The sequence below is a fragment of the Prionailurus viverrinus genome, chromosome D4 (genome assembly GCF_022837055.1).
Source record: "Prionailurus viverrinus isolate Anna chromosome D4, UM_Priviv_1.0, whole genome shotgun sequence".
NCBI classification, from domain to species: Eukaryota; Metazoa; Chordata; class Mammalia; order Carnivora; family Felidae; genus Prionailurus; species Prionailurus viverrinus.
Window position 1 is genome coordinate 47,850,853 of NC_062573.1, and position 23,560 is coordinate 47,874,412.

Below are 23,560 nucleotides of genomic sequence, written 5' to 3' on the forward strand. Positions count from 1 at the left end.
ATAAATAAAGCTTAAAAAAATTAAAAAAAAAAAGAACTATAGGCTTGTTCTGCCAGTGAGTGCTTAAAATTGGATGGAGCCTTTGTGCAGACTGTCAGTCTATAATTTCTCCTCCCCGACTCTCCTAACTCTGCCACCACTAAGGCTATGGAGGAAGGACTGGGGCCAGTTACATGCTACCCTTCTTCTTCCTCCTCCCCCTTCGGTATTCTTCAGCTTGTCATTTGATCTTTTGTAGCACCCTCTCTTTGAGGCTTCATTTCCCCCTTCTTTTATAGAACCTCTTTTCCCCCATTAGAGGAAATGAGGGGGCGCACACATCCACTAGGTAAGTCCATGGGAAACTAGGAAGAAGGGGAAACCTAGTCCCATTTTTATGAGTATAGTGGATTATATCCTTTTCATTCTTTCAGACTTTGAGACGGAGGACTAGGTCATCAAAGAGACAGGCAGTCCCCCGAAGCCTCTTCCATCGTTCAATCTCTTTTAAATCTCCCGCCCTTCCCTTCTATTGACCTCACACTGACATGAAGGTAGAAGATGAAATCAATTTATATGAAATATTGAACATGCTACTCCACTGATTCATATACTCTAGAATTGGTTTATTTGGTTAGCTGAGCAACTGTGCATCAGCTAAAACAGCTCAGACTTCATGCTGACCTAAGATGATCCACGGTAGCATTCATGAAAGACCTCCATCTTTCAGACTTTGACTTCTCATTAGGATTCCTCCTAAGAAACTCAGATATTGAACATTATTATCCCCCCACCCCTGCCAAGGAATTGATAAGACAAGAAATGATAAGAAAATAATAAAGTAAGATCATAGAATTTTAGAATGAGATAGATGGTCTGGTCAAATTGATTAGGTAAATAACGTGGAGAATCTTAAAGGATAGATTTCTGAGCCTCACGGTAGCGAAGAGCATGAACACTGGGCCCAGTTTGCCTGGGTTCAAATGTCTATTTAACTAGCTCTCTGACTTTGGATTTTATGTCTCAGGTTTTAAAACCTGAAAACGGGGATAAGAGAACCTACTTCTGAGAGTAAGCGAGAGAAATAAACAAGATGATACTTACAAAGCACCTGGCACATAGTAAGCACCATGCATGTTTTGCCAGTTAAAGAAGCTACCCAGGAAAAAATGGGTCATCAGCTACATTTGGAAATGACTGGTGTAGCCCAACCCCTTGTAGGGTGGTGGCCAGAGAAATTGCATGCCTTGTCCATACATATGTGGCCTTATGACTGAGCCAAGACTAAATTCTAGGCCTCCTGTCTGTAGATGTCTTTTTGTCTTTTTGGCACAAAGCTTTCACTTCTATTGATTTCTTATCTCCATTAAAAAAATTAGACCCATTTTTCTTCCTGACTGATTCTTCTTCCTTTAAAAAAATTTTTAAAAAATATTTCTTTAATTTTGAGAGAGAGAGAGAGAGAGAGAGAGAGAGAGAGAGAGAGAGAGAGAACGAACCAGCAGGGCAGGGGCAGAAAGAGAGGAAAACACAGAATCCAAAGCAGGCCTCAGGCTCTGAGCTGTCAGCACAGAGCCCGATGCGGGGCTTGAACTCATGGACCATGAGATCATGACCTGAGCCGAAGTTGGACACTTAACCGACTAAGCCACCTAGGTGGCTCCCCTGACTGATTTTTCTTTTTTTTTTTTTACATCTCTATATTGAGTTAGGACTTTGTTTGTTTATATTTTCAGATCAGTTTGATTGGGATTTTACCCCTTTAAATGACCTTCTTGTTTTATTAATTAACTTACTCCATAGGCAATTTGGCATGTCATAAAACACATTCTTTTATGAATATCAAAACAATATGCTCACTGCAGAGAATAATTTTTAAAAACCTCGTAGAAAGCACAATAAGAAAACAGAACGAGTTATGTTTCAACCCTTTTTTACACACACACACACTTATACACATGGTAAGGAGACAGGTACAACAGTGTTGATTCCGTTTCATGCAACTGAATTTATACTATATTTGAAGTTTTAAAATCTTGTTATTTTATCATTTTTATGCCTGTACAGTCCATTCTCATCAAGTAACTAAATGACTCTTCACCCATAATTTCTTCTAGATTTTTAAGGATGTCTTGTTTACATTTGTTTTTGTAATCTACCCAAAATGAATTCTATAGTATTGCGAAACACAGGAACAGTTTTTTTCCCAAGTAGCCCAGATTTCAGCACTTGGTATTGAAGAACTAACCTGTTTCTCATTGATTTTTGATGCTGCTTCTATTGCATAGAAAATATTATGTATATGACTTTAAGGCTAGTTCTTTTGTTCCTTAGATTTGCCTACTTATTCTTGTGCCAGTATCATTCATTCTAAATATAAAAGGGCAATGATACACTTCAGTATTTTACAGGCAAGTTCTTCCTTATCACTTGTCTTCAAAGTTTCCTAACCCATTCTCACCTATACGTAGTTCTCAAGCCCTAAGTAGTTTTATCGGGATTGGATTAAAACTGTATGCTATTTTGGAAGTAATTGGAATATTAGAACATTTAGCGTACTGAGCCTTCTTATCCAGAAATGAGGGATCTCGCTTCATCTAGGCAAATGTTCTTTGACGTGTTTCTGTAAAATTTGCAGTTTTCTTCGTGTAAGTTGAGCATACTTATTAAGGCCTGTCCAAGGCAGTGTGCTTTTGGGAAATTACTATGAATAGGCACTTTCCTCTCCATTATATCTTCTCATTGGTTACTGATGATAAATAGGAAAGCTATTTTTTGGTATAATTTTCTTTTATCTGGCTTCTTTCTTGAATTCAATTATTCCAAGAATTTTTAAATTCTTTGGGCTTTTGAAGACCATAATTATATCTTTCACTAATGATGATAATTTTGTCCTTTCTTTTTCAGTAATTATTCCTCTTATTTTTGCTATGTTCTCCACTGGTTTGGCCAGAATAATATTAAATATAACGATTCCTATAAGAATCCTTGTCTTGTCTATTTTATCAATATCAACTGCCCACGCTGTCCTTTTTTAATGCCTTTTGCCTTGATTCGTCTTTCTTTGAAAGTAATATGACCACTTCTGCTTTTTTCTTTACATGGTAACCTTGGATTGTCCCTTTACTTTTAATCTTTGTATGCAATTTTATTCTAAATGCCTCTCCTATAAGGCATAAGTAATTAGCTATTTAATTTCAGAATATTTGTCTTGAACATGGGAATATAAGCTACGGTTTTATAATAATGGGTATATATTTTTTCTGTCATCTTGTTTTATGTTCTCTTGCTAACTAAAAAAAAATTTGTCTTGTAATGTAGATTATATTTTCTATGCCTTTTTCTTCACTTATTTGAAAGTCGTTTATCTGACCTTATGTTTTACTGGGATTTAGTTCTAAAATTGAAAACATTGTTTAACTTAAGTTTTTAATATTTAAGACAAAAAATGAAATGAGTCTTTTGGCTCCTTCCTATATATGATGAGGATCAGTCCTATTTATCCTTTCTCCTAGATTGCCCATCTCCCCACCTTTGTTTATGCAATCTGAAATTTTAGTTGTCTCCTCAGTGGCTCAGTCAGTTGAGCCTCTGACTCTTGGTTTCAGCTCAGGTCACCATCTCATGGTTCGTGGGTTCAAGTTCTGTGTTGGGCACGGCAGTCACAGCGCACGGAGCCTGCTTGGGAGTCTCTCTTCTCTCTCTGTCTGCCCCTCCTCTGCTCTCACGCACTCCTGTGCACTCGCTCTTTTCTTCTGATGAAAATAAACATTTAAAAAAAAATAACCATTTAAACATTTATAAGTAAACATTTAAATTTTTTTTTTCAACGTTTATTTATTTTTGGAACAGAGAGAGACAGAGCATGAACGGGGGAGGGGCAGAGAGAGAGGGAGACACAGAATCGGAAACAGGCTCCAGGCTCTGAGCCATCAGCCCAGAGCCTGACGCGGGGCTCGAACTCACGGACCGCTAGATCGTGACCTGGTTGAAGTCGGACGCTCAACCGACTGCGCCACCCAGGCGCCCCATAAGTAAACATTTAAAAAAATAAAATTTTAGTTCTAGCATTCAGTTATTATATTTGTTATTTCTTATATCATCTATCTTTTATTTCAAGTAAGCTCTTTTTGATGTTTATATCCATTTTGTTAACATGTCTAAAATAACATATTTATTTAGGCTTAACCCTAGGCTGAGACGGTCTTATTGTTCAGCACCAGTCCTTTTGTGTTGTGATTTTCCCATTCTTGAATTTTCCAATTATGACTCTAGTTTTTAACGGCATGTGAAAAATAGATACTCTAAACCCTGAGATGTCTCAGCGTATCATTAATTTGTCTTCATAAAGCATGCAGCGGGAGGGGAGAGGGGTGATTGTCTCCTCTTTCTCTATTGTACTTCTCTCTTAGGAGTTTTGCTGGCTAGTTTCAGGACTTCTGACCTGGGGGGGCCAGTTTTTGGGGAGCGGTGGGGAGAGCATTGAATGAGACACTGATAGAATATGACTTCATGCCCCCTAAGTCTGGCAAATGTTTCAAGCTGCTTCTTTGTCCCCAGGGCAGTTTCCTGCTTTCTCTGGGGATCCCCGGTCCTGGACGTCTCCTACTGGTGGATCCCATCTCCAGAGGAGGCATTTCTGAGTATTCACTTGCAAGTCCTCCCATAGCTCCTAGGATGATTCCCACCTCCAGCTGCCTGTGGCAGGGATTCTTTGCCTTCTCGCAGAAGCACCCAAAAGGTCAGGGTCCAGGATGACCCCACACCAATCCTCTGTCCCACTTGGCCCATATCTGGAGCACTCAGATATTTTCCTCTGCTGCAAACAAGGACTACAGGCAGATCCCAGAACAGACACGATTATTGTTCTGCGTCTGGCTACTTAGTTCCTCCTGTATGAGCACCAGTCCTTTGTGTTCTTACCTGTAAAAGATACATTTTAAGGCTGGTCTCAAGGAAACTTCTCTCTGGACACTGGATACCAGAGACAAATATAGCATTGCCCACTTTTCCGCTTCACGGAGGCGTGTGGGGTTGGGGACCAAAGGAGTGACTCAGCACAGCAATGCACTCTTCTCTACGAAGAAAACTTTCTCTTCCCCTCGCAACCCTTCTCTATGCTTGTAGTGAGTGAGAGGGTTCTAGAGTCTGGAACTGGTTCTAGACAATCTGCTTTGTAAATTCTGCCTATAGTATTGGTAGCACATTCACTTTGAAATCTGTTGTCACTTTCATTGGAACTTTAGTTCAGCCTGAGCCAAAAAGGATTCCATTTTTAACATTTTGTTGCATACAGATTACAACTTCTAGTCCAATATCCAGTGTTCAGCATACTGAATGTGACTTATTTGGGGGTCCAGTATTTCCATTTCACAAATGGGTGGAGGGGGGAAAGATCTAGGAATTAAATAGCTTGATTAAAATCGTTAAGTGCTGGACATAGAATCAAAAGGACATTTCCTTCTGATGCCAAAATTATTGTCCCTTTTCAACCCTGGCTACATGTTAGAGTCACCAGAGAGCTTTAAAAATACCAGTTTTTTCAGAATGCAAGCTGGTGCAATCACTCTGGAAAACAGTATGGAGGTTCCTCAAAAAACTAAAAATAGAACTACACTACGACCCAGATATTGCACTACTAGGCATTTATTCACGGGATACAGGTGTGCTGTTTCGAAGGGACACATGCACCCCCATGTTTATAGCAGCACTATCAACAATAGCCAAAGAATGGAAAGAGCCCAAATGTCCATTGATGGATGAATGGATAAATAAGATGTGGGGTATATATACAATGGAGTATTACTCGGCAATCAAAAAACATGAAATCTTGCCATTTGCAACTACGTGGATGGAACTGGAGGGTATTATGCAAGTGAAATTGCTCAGTCAGAGAAAGACAAAAATCATATGACTTCACTCATATGAGGACTTTAAGAGACAGATGAACATAAGGGAAGGGAAACAAAAGTAATATAAAAACAGGGAGAGGAACAAAACAGAAGAGACTCAAAAATATGGAGAACAAACTGAGGGTTACCGGAGGGGTTGTGAGACGGGGGATGGGCTAAATGGGTAAGGGGCACGAAAGAATCTACTCCTGAAATCATTGTTGCACTAGATGCTAACTAACTTGGATGTAAATTTAAAAAATAAATAAATAAAATTAAAAAAAAAAAACACCAGTTTTCTGGACATCTGGGTGGCTCAGTCAGTTGAGCTTCCGACTTCGGCCCAGGTCATGATCTCACAATTCGTGGGTTTGAGCCCCGCATTGGGCTCTGTGCTTACAGCTCGAGCCTGCAGCCTGCTTCAGATTCTGTATCTCCCTTTCTCTGTCCCTACTCCACTTGTGCTCTGTTTCTCTCTCTCTATCTCTCAAAAATAAATAAACATTAAATTTTTTTTTAAAAAATGCCAGTTTTCTTGTCCCTTTTTTGGAACAACTAAATTAGAACCCATGGAGATAGGGCTTGGGCATTTAGTGTATGTTTAAAACTCTCCAGTGATTCTCATGTGCAGCCAGGTTTCAGGTCACTAAAGGACACTCCGTCTACCATCCTGGGAACCAGATATGTGATAGCTTTACTTATGTTGTTTCTTCCCTCACATTTTCTTTCCCCTCCAAAAGTCAGAGAGTGCGTGGTTGCCCGTCTATATCAGAGCCGGCATTCCTAATCAGATTCCAAGGGCTGCGTTCATGGCCATGTTTATTCTGGAAGTGGATCAGTTCATCCTGACCTCTTTGACCACAGCCGTTCTGGACTGTGAAGAGGATGAGACGCCCAAGCCCTTGCTGGTGTTCAACGTTACTAAGGCCCCACCCCAGGGCTACGTGACTCATCTGTGGGATCACACCAGACCCATCTCCTCGTTCACCTGGAAAGATCTAAGCGACATGCAGATAGCCTATCAGCCGCCAAACAGCAGCCATTCTGTGAGGAGACATTACGAGGTAAGAAGAAAGGGAGACAAAGCTTCCAGCCTATTTGCTATTTACAGAGTTTTCAGAGAGGCCACTTCCCTTAACCTTCAGGTGAGTTTGTACAGTCATTGCCTCAAAGGAGAATCCATCACGGTAAATCTGGAGGCAGATTCAGATGCCTAGAGGAGCCTGGCAGGTGATCCAAAGAGCAAATCCAGCTGGGGTGGGGGGCAGGGGGAGGGACACTGCAGGGACTGAAAAGACCTGGCCGTTTAGAAGGCACAGGTGCAGCGGGGCTCCGATGACTGCTGCCCTGTAAGAATACAGGCAAACAGACATACCGGGTAGCTGTAACTCTTGTCCTGCAGAGACATTGGAAATCTGTAAATTTGTAAAAAAGTTTCAATTTTTTAAGTGTATTTATTTTGAGGGAGAGACAGAGAGAGTGAGCAGGGAAGGGGCAGAGAGAGAATCCCAAGCAGAGAGAATCCCATCTGCACTGCCAGCGCGGAGCCGGATGCAGGGCTCGAACTCATGAACCGTGAGATCATGACCCGAGCTGAAACCAAGAGACGCCAACCAGGCTCCCCTCAGTGTTTCGATTTTTAAATATATAATACATATTAAAATAAAATAAATAAATAAATAAATAAATAAATAAATAAATAATACATACTAAGAGTTTTAAAAGTTTTAAAATTGTGCCAGCCAGAAAATATTTCTGAGGACCACTTGTGGCCCAGAGCTCACCAGTTTGAGCTGGCATCCTTGAAAGCCTTCCTGAATTACAGAGACCATTGGAGTTAGAGATGACTTTGTCTACAATCCTTTCATTAATGCATTCTATTATTCCTTCTTGTTTCGGGGTGGAGGGAGTGTTTTACTGGGATCCTTACTTTTAATGAATAGCACTGACTCCGGATAGAAGACTTTATAGTCTCACTGGACGACTAATTTCCCTGTCAAACACTTTCTGTCAGGGAAGTCCTCTGCCTAATCTAAGTACCGTCTGCTACTATTCCAGCCTCTTTCTTCGTGTTTGGTTTCGGATGGGAGTTGAGAGCCGCTGGTTACAGTCTTGCAATAATAATGCTTAACCAACCTGTAGACCTACTAGTGAGTTGATTCAAACAGGATGGAAATTTTAAATGAGCGGGTTGACACAGACTTGAGTTCAGGCTTATTAAGGAAAATGAGTGGCCCTGGGATTCCAAATTGTCCTCCACTGAATTTAGGCATTTTCTGCATTTAGCCTCCAGGGCAGGCAAAAGACTTCAGGCTACAAACGTCGTCCTTTTCTTTTCTTCATTTCCTAAGAGTAAATGGTGGCTGTTTTTTTTCATGCTTGCCCTCACCTCTCGTTCCTTCTGTATGATGAAGGAATTTCTCATCAGACGTCTGCTTTTACCTCGGGCTCATAAACAAAGCACAGCTACTCTGGCTGCTTCACGTATGCGTTTTCTGACATCGTACAATGTAATCTGAAAGCAGAACCTGTCCAAATGTGTGTTTCTGTTGTTGTTGTTGGAAGGTGACTCTCAATTTTCTCAGTGGGGATGAGGCGCTTTGTAGACCCTGTGGGCTGGAAGCCCTGGGGTCATTCAGCCACCTGGGATGGGGCCCCCGAGAGCACAACCATGGCCAATGCTTCTGGAGCTAACCGCCCCTTCCCTGGACTGTAATGCCAAGGAGGTCCATTCTTTCAGCCATGAAAATTCAAGCTCATTTTATGAAGTGTGTGTTCGTTTGAGAAGAGTGTTTCTTAGTGAGCATGTAACATACCATTTCATATGGCTCAACCTAATAAACATTTATGTTACACCTACAAGAGATATCCCCACCTCCCTTATAATTCCACTTTTAGTCCGTTAATTTTGGCAGCCTTGAACCTGTTCCTTTTGTTACTGTGGTAGTTGCTGACATGTTGCTGTTTGAGCATTTATCCTCTCAAATGGACCAAATGGACAATCAGTGTCAATGGACATTCTTCAACAATAGGCGTGTGCCTCCTATTTCTGTATTATACCTTGTCCTTTTCTGTCAACCCCTGGTGCGATACATGAACGACACATAATAAGGCTCAACACATATCCTATAACCCCATTTATTAGCTATGGATTTCATGGATGCAAATAAAATCTGGATATTTAAAAATATGTCTGGAGAGATATATGCCTCTAGACCAGGGTCTTTTAAAAGCAGCACCCCTGACATTTTGCACTAGATAATTCTTTGTCGTGGGGGCTGTCCTGTGCATGATAGTATGTGGCAGCATCCCTGGCCTCTGTCCACCGAATGCCAGTAGGACCCCTCATCACACACACACATTTGTGAGCCCAAAAATGTCTCCAGACATTCCCACATGTCCCCTGGGGGAACAAAGTCTCCCTCATTTAAAATCTACAGCTCTAGACCCTGTGCCTTTGAGAGATGCTCGAGTGTTCTCATGCTGCTCTGACATAGTCTCCTGATCAAATGCAGGGACGCTTCTCCAGTGTATCTGCTTACTTCCGGTTACGAACTTGTTGCATGGAGACGAAAATTTTAAAATACCGTTAACTAAGGAACAAGATCTAGAGCCTGCAAAAGTGAGATGAGGTCAAAAAATGAGATCAGGCGACGGCTGAACCTATATCTGTTTTGCCTCCAGGTGTGATGTATACCCCGGGAATAATGGTATTTTGTAACTATAAATTATCAACGTGTGATTCCTATGCAACTGTTTGTTTACAGGTGGAGGTGGAGGCTTACGACTTCTTCTTTGAGAGGAGCGCACCCATTACGGTCCACATCTCCATCAGAACAGCGGATACGAATGCCCCGCGAGTGTCCTGGAACACAGGTGAAGTTCAGTGTAAGGCATTAAGCAGCACAGCCCTGAAGGGAAGACAGGAAAGTGCATGGGTCGGGAAAGAAAGGTCGTTTTCTTCCCATTTCACACATGAGGCAACCGAAACCCAGCCAAGTTAACGGTATCAGATAGTTGTTTTTGTTTTGTTTTGTTTTTCCTGCCTGCGGGGTGAGAAATTTGAAACCAGGACTCCTGTGCTGTGAAGCCACGTTTTTTTTTTTTCCTCTGTAGGAAATAAGCCAAAAGGACACCTTTCAACTGAATGTGGCAAGAAAGTAACTATTTGTGATACTGAGCTACAGTTGGACTGAGGAGGAAAAGGTCTCTAATTCGAACCGTTCAGAGAAAGGGAAGGAAAATGGAGACCAATTCATTGTCCTGTTGTGGGGACATGCAGGGAAGCCATAATACACGAATAAGAGCTTAAACTGCTTTATTTGTTTTAAAAGAAGGTCACTTCCGAGTGGTCTTATGATGCAAGGTATATATTTAGATCAGATGTAAATGTGGAAGGTGAATGAAGATTTTCCCCTTTCCCGCTGATTCCATTGATAGCAGTCAAGACCTACTTATAAGCAGTGGTGGTAGGCTCTGTGAAGGGGAAAATATTTCTGTCTGATTTAAATCCTCAGGTGGTGGCTTATACTGTGTGTGTGTGTGTGTGTGTGTGTGTGTGTGTGTGCGCGCGCGCGCACGCCTTTGCATGCAGGTACACACACACACGTGTTTGTATGTGTGTGAGTTTGGGTCATGATGGAGAACATTGGGAGATGTCCCACTCTACCTCTGCTAGAGGGATAATAAAAGAAAAGAAAGAATTGGCAACCTGAACTTTATAATAATCATATACTAAGTGGATTATGGCTTGAGCACAGATTATTCATAGTCTGTGTGATCTGTGAAATCCAGGCTTGTTAAGAGAGCTCCAAATCTGGTTTTGGCTACTTTGGACAACAGAATCTTTTTTTTAAGATGGAATTTTACTTATTATGGCTTAATATATGTTCATCATTGAAAACTTGGAAAGTGTATCAGACAGAATAAATTTAATTAATGGACAATAATAATAATAATAATAGGGAATGGATAGAAATGAATGAAATCATAATGGATGAATGAATGAAATAGTAATGAATGAATGAGATCATTCATTACTCCACCGCAAAGACAGAATCACTGTTCATATCTTGTTATAATACACTTCTCTTCTTGCTTGCTCTGTGTCCCGTGATGCCTTGTCCTATGTGTAGCACACACTCTGGGCTTCAAAACCCTTTTATGAGTCGCAGAGATTATACGTGCTTGTCCTCCTTCCCTCCTTCCCTCCCTTCTTTCTTCCCCCTCTGCCCCCTCCTCCCTTTCTACCCTCCCTCTTTCTTTCTTTCTTTCTTTCTTTCTTTCTTTCTCTCATCTTCCTCCCTCCCTCCCTTCTTTCCTTCCTTCCATCCATCCATCCATCCATCCTTTCATCATAGTGTATGTCTTATTCCAGGTTCCCTAGCAAACAGCCCCTGAGGCAGGTCATAGGCACTAACCCTATACTGAAAACAGGAATAACAGGGAAAGGAAGTTGTGGGGGAACAAATAAAAAGGGAGGGTGACTGAGTTTATCAGAAAATGAAGTTGTTTGTTCAGTCAGGCTGGTGTTTCCAGGAGGAAATGGAAGCACCGTGTGTGGGAAGGGCCAGAGGTGGGCTGGAGAAAGGGTGAGTAGTCTCTCTCTCAGCTCCTCCCCATCTCCTGTCTCACTGTGGTCAGTTTGCCTCACTGGATGTCAACTCCCCACATGTCCACGATGTGCTGCCTGGTCCTTCTTTGTAGCTGCTACAAATTTCCAGGGTCCCATGGTATAGGACCCGGCCACGGTCACAAGGGAGGTCATGCCAAAACCTGGCCCTTGCCCAAGAGGACGATTGACGTAACCAGCCTTATCAGAAGATGAGACAGTGGTGGCAGCCGGGACTTTACAATTGCGGGGACCCTTATGGGCTGCTGCGGCGAGAAGGCAGGCACATGGTCATAGCCAGGGAGGCAGGGGAAGCTGGGCAGGTTTAAGGGGAAATGTAAGTGGGTCTGCCAGTACATCGCCTTTAAGTTTTATCAACTTAAAAACTTAAAAAGCTTTGTTCCCTTTCAAGATTCTTGGCAATCTGTCAGCTCTTGGATCCACTGAGTAATGGGAACGCTTGATGATGCTCAGCTCCCTGTTTCTAACTGGAGTGTTCCCTCCCAAATCTGTATCTCGCTGCTCTAAGCAGCACTTAATCCCCTCTCCCCAGATTTCCTCCAGCATACTGGGTCCAAGGAGAAGGTTTTATTTCAGTTCCTTTAGTTACAGAAGTTCCTTCTTTCCTAGAGCCTAGAATAAAATTCAGCCCTCATTTTGAAGTGTCAGACACTTCATGTTCAATACCATTAACCACTCCCCTAACACCGTATTTCTGTATTTGCGCACGTAGCCATGTTACATTCTCTGTCCTGTGGGCTACTGTTGCATTCATAGCTTATATGGAAAAGCTCTTCTGATTCCCTTGCCCACTTCAGATATCTGGATGTCACCTTTGAAAAATGCCTTGTGGACATTTTTGAACGAGAGACCCCTGTGAGCATAACATCTATTCTTGCCTTACGGGTTTCTTTTCTGGCACCACCGTGCCTCCAACTGATATATATCACAAGGAACCAGTTATCAGACTGGGGTTAATAGTATTAGATGTGGAAATGTTACTAAAAATAAAAGCTAAACTCCAGTTTCTTAAGAAGCTTTCAAAGATATAATTTTCAGCTAGTTTTGTGAGTGAAAATTCATTAATCTTGTCTTCAAGTAGGCAGGTTGGCACGTCATAGAACTTTCTAGGACACTTTTCTGTTTTCTCTTGTAGGTCTGAATCTTCTGGAGGGGCAGTCTCGGGCCATCACTTGGGAACAGTTTCAGATTGTTGACAATGATGACATCCGTGCTGTCCAGCTGGTCACCGTGGGTGGCCTGCAGCATGGACAGCTTACAGTAAGAGGTGAAAGATCAACCTCTGACCTAGAAGAGAACCCAAGAGTCTTTTCTCCAAAAGCAGATCATATTTAACAGGATACACATAGCATTTCTTGGGCCTCATTTCTTTTTTAAAAAGTTTTAAAAAATACTTATTTACTTCATTTTTGAGACAGGGAGAGAGACAGAGCGTGAGTGAGGGAGGGGCAGAGAGAGAGGGAGACACAGAATCCGAAGCAGGCTCCGGGCTCTGAGCCGTCAGCCCAGAGCCCGATGTGGGGGCTCGAACCCATGAACTATGAGATCATGAATTGGACCAATACCGGACACTTAACTGACTGAGCCACCCAGGTGCCCCTCCTGGGCCTCATTTCTAAGCGAATTGTCATATCCGGAAAGTGTGGAGCTCTTGAAACCATTCGTTTTTGTGTTAGGGTGCTCCCATCAGTGGATGACAATTCACAAGCAGCATCTTGTGCTTGGCTCATTATTTAAATCTCACATGCCATGTAGGACTCCTTCTAAACATACTCTTTAACTGATGAGCTTATCCCAGTGGGAAGACAAAATATTTCCCTCTCGTTTCTCTGATTCAGAGGAATGTATTAAAGAACAGAAAAACTTAGTTTTTTAAATACTTGGTAATCATTATGTTATTAGTATAATTATGTTATTATGTTAATTATAGTATAACTATAAGAGGAGTAGTTAACAAGGCAATATCCCTAATAAAAATAATCCTGCTATCATATAACATAGTCCATTCCGTATAATGAGCTCAGAGGATTTAATTCAATTATCCTCTTGGTATTCCTAACTATAAAGCAGAAAGAGAGCTCTTTTTTTATTATCATTTGTGATTAGGAATTCTGAACTGAAAAGTGAAGTCATCCTAGGAGAGTAGGAGATCAGCTTAGGGGGATGTTCAGCTGCATGTAAGGAAAACCCAACTACAGTGACTTAGAAACTCAAGAGTAATTTTCCTCACGTGATAAGTTGCCCAGAGGTAGGCATTCCAGATCCATGATGCCAGCAGCTCATTCTGTCCTGACAGTGGTCTCACGATAGCACCTACACCTTCCGACTTCCGGTCTGCATCCCGGGAAGGAAGAAAGAGAAGGGATGATGAAAAAAAGTTACATTGCTTCATTTGTTTTCTTTAACAACTTTCCCCAGGAACCTGATACAGTGGGTTCCACTTAAATCCACCAAGTCACATACTACCCCCTGGATGCAGTGGGGTCTGGGAAACTGAGTATTTTCAAATGGTCATATTACCATTCCAAATAACACTAGGATTCTGGTACTGGCGAAGAAGCAGAAAGTGGCTATTGGGCGAGTAAACTGTGATGTCCATTGTACAAATGTTTAATCACTTATTCCAGTGGGCTTTGATAGAACCATAGTGTGGGGAGAGTACAGGGAAATCGGCCATCAAGAATCGTAATCGCTTAGGGGCGCCTGGGTGGCGCAGTCGGTTAAGCGTCCGACTTCAGCCAGGTCACGATCTCACGGTCTGTGAGTTCGAGCCCCGCGTCGGGCTCTGGGCTGATGGCTCAGAGCCTGGAGCCTGTTTCCAATTCTGTGTCTCCCTCTCTCTCTGCCCCTCCCCCGTTCATGCTCTGTCTCTCTCTGTCCCAAAAATAAATAAATGTTGAAAAAAAAATTAAAAAAAAAAAAAAGAATCGTAATCGCTTATACAGAGTGAAGCAATGTGGAAATCAAGAGAAGAGTGATAGCCCATAATGACGTTCTAGTGCAGAGGAGGTAGAAAATCGTAGCATTTATGATCTGTGCCAGATACTGTACAAAGCTTTCTACATTATATCAGCTTTATGAAATGTAGTACTATTATTATTCCCACTTTACAAATGGGGAACCTGGGATTTAGAGAAGTTGACTTGTGTATGTACCTAGAAAGTGGCCGAACTGGGATTTGAACCCAAATACCTAGGCCATTTGGTAGCAGAGCTGTAGCTCTTGGGCAATAAGCCAGTGATTCTCGAACTTTAGCGTGTGTTAGACTCTCCTGGAGGTTTGATAAAACCTCACCTCCAGGACTTCTCACCTCCAGGACTTCTACTCAGTGGGTCTGGGGGGAGGGCCAGAGAACTTGCATTTCCAACGACTTCACAAGTGGTACTGATGCTCCTGGCTCAAGCCTGCTCCTCAGGGAAGTGCTGCCATGTTGAATGGTAATTAACACTTTTTGTCAGCTTACTGTTCTTTACGTTCTCTCATCCTTCCTAGGGAATATGAGGTGGGTCTTATTATCCCTGTTTTATAGATGAGTCTCAAATGAATTAAGTGCCTTGCCCAAGTCCACACAGCCAGTAAGTGTTACAGCCCCTATTCAAAACCAGTTCTGTGGTGGCCCAGAACCCACTAAACAAGATTGTTTGTCTAGGTGAGGCAGGTATCAGCTGTCCCATTTCCTTCATGCCCTGTCTTCTATGGCTGCTTTTGCTGCAGCTGCTCCCTCTGCACCCCTCGTTCAGTCAGCCCCATCTCTGTTCTCTCCATCAGGGGGGAAAGGATTTCTCTTCACTGTGGCTGACCTTCAGGCTGGAGTTGTTCGCTATCATCATGACGACAGTGACTCCACCAAAGACTTTGTGGTCTTCAGGATATTCGATGGCCATCACAGCATCCGCCATAAGTTTCCCATCAACATTTTGCCCAAAGATGACAGTCCCCCGTTCCTCATAAACAATGTAGTAATTGAACTGGAGGAGGGACAGACCATACTGATCCAGGGTTCCATGCTGAGAGCATCAGATATGGACTCCAGTGATGACTACATCTTCTTTAACATCACAAAACCCCCTCAGGCCGGAGAGATCATGAAGAAACCAGGGCCAGGGCTGATAGGTAAGTTCTGAATAGTTATGATCGTTGATGTCAGAATTTGTGCAAGGGTGGACATCAAGTTTATGAGGTGAGATACTATTATTCCCATTTTGTGGATGGGAAGCCTGACACTTAGAAGAGTTAAACTAATCTATCCAAGATCGTGCAAGTAAAAAATTCCAGAGCTCTGTGTCAAGGTAACCATTACATTATGAAAAATTATGTCAGCCAAGCAGGATGAAAGAACAAGTAAGTTTGAAGAGGAATATTTGGCCTAATGCTAAATTGTTTATAAAGTAATTTCATGAATGACATTTGTTTATGCTTTATGAAAATAATTTCATAACTATTTCTTAAAGTAGTCAGGAGTAACAAGAGAGGGAACAAGCAGTTTAGTTAAGACGATGTGTCTTTTTTTTAAAAAAAATTTTTTTTTCAACGTTTATTTATTTTTTTTGGGACAGAGAGAGACAGAGCATGAATGGGGGAGGGGCAGAGAGAGAGGGAGACACAGAATCGGAAACAGGCTCCAGGCTCTGAGCCATCAGCCCAGAGCCCGACGCGGGGCTCGAACTCACGGACCGCGAGATCGTGACCTGGCTGAAGTCGGACGCTTAACCGACTGCGCCACCCAGGCGCCCCAAGACGATGTGTCTTAAAGATATTTTTGTAATGCTCATTTTTCTACATATGGTAAGACAGGTGTAGCAACTTAAAATTTTCTGCTTATTATTTATAAGCTTTGATGAAAGTATCTAATGAAGACTCCTTGGCTGCATACAATATACTAGGCAGAGAATACTTTGGAGATAAGTCCAATATCTTTATACCCCAACACTTGGAAGATTGTTACAAAAGTATGTGGTGTTTTGTGGACCCAACAGGCTATCCTGTCCCTGGCTTCCTTCAGAGGGATCTGTTTAATGGCATCATTCACTATCGTCACTTTGGTGGAGAGATCTTTGAAGACTCTTTTGAATTTGTCCTGTGGGATAGCCATGAACCTCCAAATCTCTCAGTGCCACAGGTAAGAGACCATCTCTGAATACTTTCGCCAAGTCTTGTCCACAGATATCGGTTCTGGGTGGTGGTGTAAGAAGATACGTGAAAACAGGTTTTAAGATCGAAAGTTTGAGAAGCAAAGGATTAGCAAAATTAAGTCAACTTGTTTGCAACATGCCTTCTCTGCCATTTACTTTGCTGATAAGTTTTATAAATTTCTGTGTATGCAGCATTTCCAAGGTCATTTAACCATGGGTCCTTTTATATAAAACGCCTCCCCAAATTTGCTGACTTCATAACACTCAAGAGAACACTGACTTTTATGTATGGCAGTTGAGGTATGGTCTCTGAAGCTACATTGCTTTATGTTTCTCTCCTGTCCTTGACCCTAACTGATTGACCTGTGCCTCAGTTTCCTTATCTGTAAAATAGGTAATAATACAACTTCCTTATAGAGAAATTATGAGGGTAAGTGAGATAATTACATAACTACATAAACAAACTACTGAGAACTTTCTGGCACATGGTAAGTACTCAGTAGATAAATTAGCTATTATTTATTATTGGTTTTGAAGAACTAAGAGTTTTACTACCACTCGAGTGTATCATTTAAGGATATAGGATGAAGAAATAGGTTTAAGGTGGCATTCTCATAAAGAAATTACAGAAAATGGAGTTAGTGTAGGATCTGAACAACTATAAAGTATAGTTTATAGGGTAGACTCCATGCAAGGAGAGGATGGTTGATGGTAGGGGTAGAAAAAGACGGCTGAAAATAAGAGATCACTTACTATACATGGTTCTTTTTGATGAGTATTTTCTCCTTATTATCTTGGAAGGTAGCATGTGTAGAGACCTAGCAAATCTGGAACCAGCTCTAGAATGATTTCTTTTTTTTTTTTTTTTAATTTTTTTTTTTCAACGTTTATTTATTTTTGGGACAGAGAGAGACAGAGCATGAACGGGGGAGGGGCAGAGAGAGAGGGAGACACAGAATCGGAAACAGGCTCCAGGCTCCGAGCCATCAGCCCAGAGCCTGACGTGGGGCTCGAACTCACGGACTGCGAGATCATGACCTGGTTGAAGTCGGACGCTTAACTGACTGTGCCACCCAGGCGCCCCTAGAATGATTTCTTAAAGGGGCGCCTGGGTGGCTCAGTCGGTTAGGCATCCGACTTCTGCCCGGTTCATGATCTCACGGTTCGTGAGTTCGAGCCCTGCATCAGGCTCTGTGCTTGGAGCCTGGAGCCTGGAGCCTGCTTTGGATTCTGTGTCTCCCTGTCTCTCTCTGTACCTCCCCAACTCATGCTTGCACTCTGTCAAAAGTAAATAAAGAAGGGGCGCCTGGCTGGTTCAGTCGGTTGAGTGGCCGACTTCGGCTCAGGTCATGATCTCGCGGTCCGTGAGTTCGAGCCCCACGTCGGGCTCTGTGCTGACAGCTCAGAGCCTGGAGCCTGTTTCAGATTCTGTGTCTCCCTCTCTCTGACCCTCCCCCGTTCATGCTCTGTCTCTCTCTGTCTCAAAAATAGATAGACATTAAAAAAAAATTAAAAAAAATAAAGAAAATTTTTAGAATGATTTCTTTTTTTTTTTTTTTAATTTTTTTTTTCAATGTTTATTTATTTTTGGGACAGAGAGAGACAGAGCATGAACGGGGGAGGGGCAGAGAGAGAGGGAGACACAGAATTGGAAACAGGCTCCAGGCTCTGAGCCATCAGCCCAGAGCCTGACGCGGGGCTCGAACTCACGGACCGCGAGATCGTGACCTGGCTGAAGTCGGACGCTTAACCGACTGCGCCACCCAGGCGCCCCTAGAATGATTTCTTAAAGCATGTGTCCCTATTGGTTATATAATGTGTTCTTGTAATGCCACAGTCACTTACACTAGCCACTGCATAGGTGATTGAGCTATTCATCTGTTTGTAACAAAAATGGATAATCAAGAAGAATGATGTCAGAGAGCCCAGAAACTGAAGGAAGTAGGTGACCCCTGTTAAGAGGGAATGGAAAATGAATGAGAAATTTCCTTTCTTTCTTTCTTTCTTTCTTTCTTTCTTTCTTTCTTCCTTTCTTTCTTTTTTTTTTAGAAATTTCCTAATTCGTCTGCTTATTGAATAAGAAATCAATTCCCTTAAACATAACAACACCCTCTTTTCATCAATGTATTATATGCCATTTCTAGTTTACATTGTTGCTTGAGACCTTGGCTGACTTGATAATCTGAAACGGCAATAATAACTAATAGGGTTTGCTTTAAATCTTCTGTTGTATCTACCCAAACAGACCTGTTTCTGAGTAGAACACCATACCACTTTTAGCAGATTATGTGTTCGTTTTTGAAATCAAAATCTCAGAACTTCTGCTATTACGTAGTTTAGACATCATAGATATGGATTTATTGATATTCACATATTTAGAGGTCAAATGGAGATGTGCGATCGCTCTATAATAAGGAAATGAAAACTGTATTGAAACAGAATTATTTGTGAATCTTGGCAAATAACTCAGACTAAACTCTGTAGATCCAGTTATAAGTTTATTCCCTGGGATGGATAGATTTCGAAAGAAGAGGTCATAATTATGTGTTCCTTTGCTTTCATCTTCCTAATCTATGTTGAGAAAGAGAGAGAGAGACCAACTCTATAAATTTGCTGTGTTTTCACGTACCACTTATTCTTTGGCTCCTAAATATTCTCCAGCTCAACCTTAAGTGCCCACCTCTGTACCTGACATCACTACATATGTGTGTCTCAGCATTTTATTTATTTATTTATTTATTTATTTATTTATTTATTTATTTATAATTGGAGAGAGTGAGAGAGCATGTACTCATGAGTAGGGGAGGGGCAAAGAGAGAGAATCACAAGCCCGCTCCATACTCCATGCAGAGCCTGACACGGGGGCTTGATCCCATGACCCTGGGATCATGACCTGAGGCAAAATCAAGAGTCAGATGCTCAACCGACTGAGCCACCCAGGCACCCCCCATCAGCATTTTCAAGTCCCCATGCCCACAACCCATAAGACATTTGGAATATTTCCTCCCAGACTTTCACAAAACCACTTTAATTAGAATCTCTGAAGTCATCCCCAGCCGTTTTTTTTCCGTCTAATGTCTGTGGAACCCATCAGTCAGCAGGTCTTACTGAATCTACTTGATAGATTTCTCTCATCCATCTCTACCTCTCCACCCACTGCCAGTGTGTTAGTTCCAATTTTCATCTTTTGGGGAAGGGGTTATTATCAGAATCCCTCACATGGTCCTTTAAGAATAGAAGAGATCGGGTCACCTGGCCACCTCAGTTGGTAAAGCATGTGACTCCTTGACCTCAGAGTTGTGAGTTTGGGACTCACATTGGGCATGGAGCCTATGGAAAATAAAGATTAAAACAAAAGAATAGAGGACATCAGCCACATCCCTGTAATTGAGGACAATTAAAATCCATTAATACAGTGTCAGGGTGTTTGGTAGCATTCATCTAGCCCCAGTTTTTCCCTTTTGAGTAGTGGCAGCTTTAGCTTCATCCATTTCTAGATGGACCTACTCTCAGCTCTAACATCACCTGCTCCAGCAGTCCTTCTCTGATGCCCTCATTCCACACCTCCTCCAGGCTGAGTCAACTTGTCCTTTGATGTTATCTGATATCAAATAACTATAACATGAGGCCATTATTTGTTTTATGGGATCAACTATAAGCTCACTGATGGGAGGAATCCCAAATTATTTATCTCTGTGTCTTCAGATATTGGTACCAGACTCAAAGTAGAACCTCAAGAACTGTTTTTTTGTTTGTTTGTTTTGTTTTGTTGTCCCAAAATGAACTCTGATTTTTCAACCTTTATTGGAAGTAAGAGGAAACACGACTGAAACATTTGGTAGGAACTGGGGAAGGAGTGACATGGGGGAGGAATGAATGTAAAACTTTATTCCTCAGAGTTTCTAGGAATTGGTGTGCGCATAACAGCAAAACAAGTATTTTGTGTGTGTGTGCTGGTAAGCATTTTTGTGTTGTGAGCCCCCAATAGCATCATTGAAACTTGAATTTTTAAGGAACTTGCATGATCATTTAGTCTACTTGATGATTGCACCTTCAATTTGGGCAAGTATCTAGTCATGTCTTACAGATGAAAATTCAACAAAATTTGTAAAATAGTCAAAAATATCTGCAGCCTTCCACCATCAACTGAGAGTCTAGGGGCATCTGGGTGGCTCAGTCGGTTAAGTGTCCGACTTTGACTGAGGTCATGATCTTGTGGTTTGCGAGTTTGAGCCCTGCGTCGGGCTCTGTGCTGTCAGCTCAGAGCCTGGAGCCTGCTTCGGATTCTGTGTCTTCCTCAATCTCTGCCCCTCCCCACTCATTCTCTCTCTCTGTCTCAAAAATAAATAACAAAAACATTTGAAAATTTAAAAAAAAGAAAGTCTAGATAAGAATGTTGCTTGACGGGAGCTTTTGTGATTAGAAGTTTCCATGGTGACTAAAAATTAACTCAGGCACAAGATTGCTTAGGCCACATTGTTGGAAAACTTCCTTTCATAGAGACAGAAAGCAAGGACCTCCTCAGATGAGACACAATGTGCTTAAATCAGGAAAGAAGTTACGTAGCAGGGGTGCCCCTTTCCTCCTCTCCCCCTTCTCCACTGAACGCTCCTCTGAGAGGTCAGCCGACACACCAACAGCGTGTCTGCACATCTGCACAGCAGCAAGAAACACCCTCCCTCTTTCTTTCTTGGTTGCCATTACCGTCATCAAATAAAACCTCACCCACTCAATGTGCTTTTGGTGAAATGGGTGATGGTGATTAAGGAATGCACTTCTCGTGGTGAGCATGGGGTGATTAAAATAAAAACGAAAGAAAGAAAGAAAGAAAGAAAGAAAGAAAGAAAGAAAGAAAGAAAGAAAGAAAACGGAGAATGAAAAATAAGGCTAGATGAGAAAAGCAGAAAGAGGACTAAGAAAAGGAAGAAGAAAGGAAGCAGGTACCACAAAGGCCTGTGAGTCAAGTGGAAGGGACTTCTTGTAGAGGTTCCTGGATCTGAGAAATTGTGCTGGCTAATCTCAAAAGAAGATGCAAGATAAAGAATCAGGCAGAGCCCAAGCTTAGGCAGAGAAAAGATCAAGAAGCCAGGCTTGAAAGAAAGTCAAATACTAGCCATCAGAGTATCAAATAGCGAACCTGAGTCTGAGGGTCAAGGTCAGGCTTTGCCCTTCGCCATTTTGTGTACTGATTTATCACTTTATGTTCAGATTTTCTCCAAGTCTGTTTGCAGGTGCTTGTGGCCATAAGTAGACTGGAGGGATGTAGGGGAATTCAGCCACAACAGCTTAATGATTGGGCACTAGCTTTTCACTGTCTGGGAATGGGTATTCAATAATGTCATTTTTACAACCAAATTTCAGTACAATGAAAATTCTTTATTTCTCTATGGAGCTTGTTAAAATAGGATTTTTCTTACCCACAGACACACACACAATAATGGTTTAAACATGCATAAATATGTAAAGATGCACCAACTTAAATGATCATAAAGCATGTTGAAAAATGTGCCCACCAAGAATTACTACAGGCATATAAAAAAGCATACTTGTACATTCTTTTTACACAAAGAACACATTGGAGAATAAATTAGCATGGAAAATGGTCTCTTTGAAGGCACAATAACTATTGTTTCCATATTAAATCCAGTTTTTCAATTAAGTGGAGCCTCACTGATCCACGCTATGGCTGGGAGGTCCCGTAGAGAATTTCTGAACTTTGTAGATTAGCGAAAAACTGTAATTGGGAAAAAAAATTGTGACACAGACTCCAGGAGACTGGAGAAATGGCTTTTATTGTGTTCTTTTATTTTGATAACTGGATTTAGTTTTTAATTATTGAAATGCTTCATAATGGAGTAGTACCTATGTCGGGTGCTTTTGTAACTGTAATGAAGGATGGAGACAGGGAATTAATTAATTGAGCATCTACTACTAGGTACTCCCTGTGCTACTAGACAGAAAAACTGAGCCCCAAAGGGGTTAGATTATTTGCCCAGGGAGCATAGCTTGTAGGTGACTGAGCTGACATTCCCAGTCTTGGTCATAGTAAAGCTTACGTATGTTTTAGTTTTTGCTTTGTGTGCCAATTTAATGTTTATTTTTGAGAGAGAGAAAGAAAGACAGAGAGAGAGAGACAGAGAGTGACAGAGTGCGAGTTGGGGAGGGACAGAAAGAGAGGGAGACACAGACTCCAAGGCAGGCTCCAGGCTCTGAGCTGTCAGCACAGAGCCCGATGCGGGGCTTGAACTTGCGAACCACGAGATCATGACCTGACCTGAAGTCAGACGCTTAACCCACTGAGCCACTCAGGTGCCCCTGTATGCCAGTTTAAAAAGGACTTTTTTTCATTTTCAAACTAAGTATTATGGACACCATTATTGTAGGCAAAACTAGCACTGCTGATCCGTGCTTCAGGAACAATATTAAAAGGAATAAAACCGGGGTAAGAATACTCACTCACCTGCATCAAGCTGTGTAAAGACCATGGTGACAAATATTCCATTTCAAGAGGGAGTTAGTAATTGCTTTCTCGCAACCAATCATGGATTATTGTAAAACATAATAATAGATGTCGTGATAAAGCTGTTTGGCAAAGCCTCCCTGCCCTCTTGCATGGTTCCAAACCAGTGAGTATGACTTTAAGAATTAAAAAAAATTTTTTTTTTTCAACGTTTATTTATTTTTGGGACAGAGAGAGACAGAGCATGAACGGGGGAGGGGCAGAGAGAGAGGGAGACACAGAATCGGAAACAGGCTCCAGGCTCCGAGCCATCGGCCCAGAGCCCGACGCGGGGCTCAAATTCACGGACCGCGAGATCGTGACCTGGCTGAAGTCGGACGCTTAACCGACTGCGCCAACCAGGCACCCCAAGAATTTTTTAAATCACAGGGGCGCCTGGGTGGCTCAGTCAGTTAAGCGTCTGACT

General features: G+C 42.0%; 1 protein-coding gene across 8 annotated transcripts in view; it reads left to right on the top strand.

Moving 5' to 3' along the window:
* FREM1 (FRAS1 related extracellular matrix 1) overlaps nucleotides 1–23,560 on the top strand; it is a 285,770-nt gene that overhangs the window by 145,116 nt on the left and 117,094 nt on the right. For 7 of the 8 annotated variants that reach the window (XM_047830267.1, XM_047830262.1, XM_047830266.1 and 4 more), the window contains 5 exons: nucleotides 6,611–6,934; nucleotides 9,638–9,746; nucleotides 12,638–12,769; nucleotides 15,271–15,615; nucleotides 16,479–16,621. In XM_047830267.1, the coding sequence (XP_047686223.1) occupies nucleotides 6,611–6,934; nucleotides 9,638–9,746; nucleotides 12,638–12,769; nucleotides 15,271–15,615; nucleotides 16,479–16,621 (1,053 nt within the window). The remainder of the gene's footprint in view (nucleotides 1–6,610; nucleotides 6,935–9,637; nucleotides 9,747–12,637; nucleotides 12,770–15,270; nucleotides 15,616–16,478; nucleotides 16,622–23,560) is intronic. The other variant, XM_047830269.1, reaches the window with a different exon arrangement.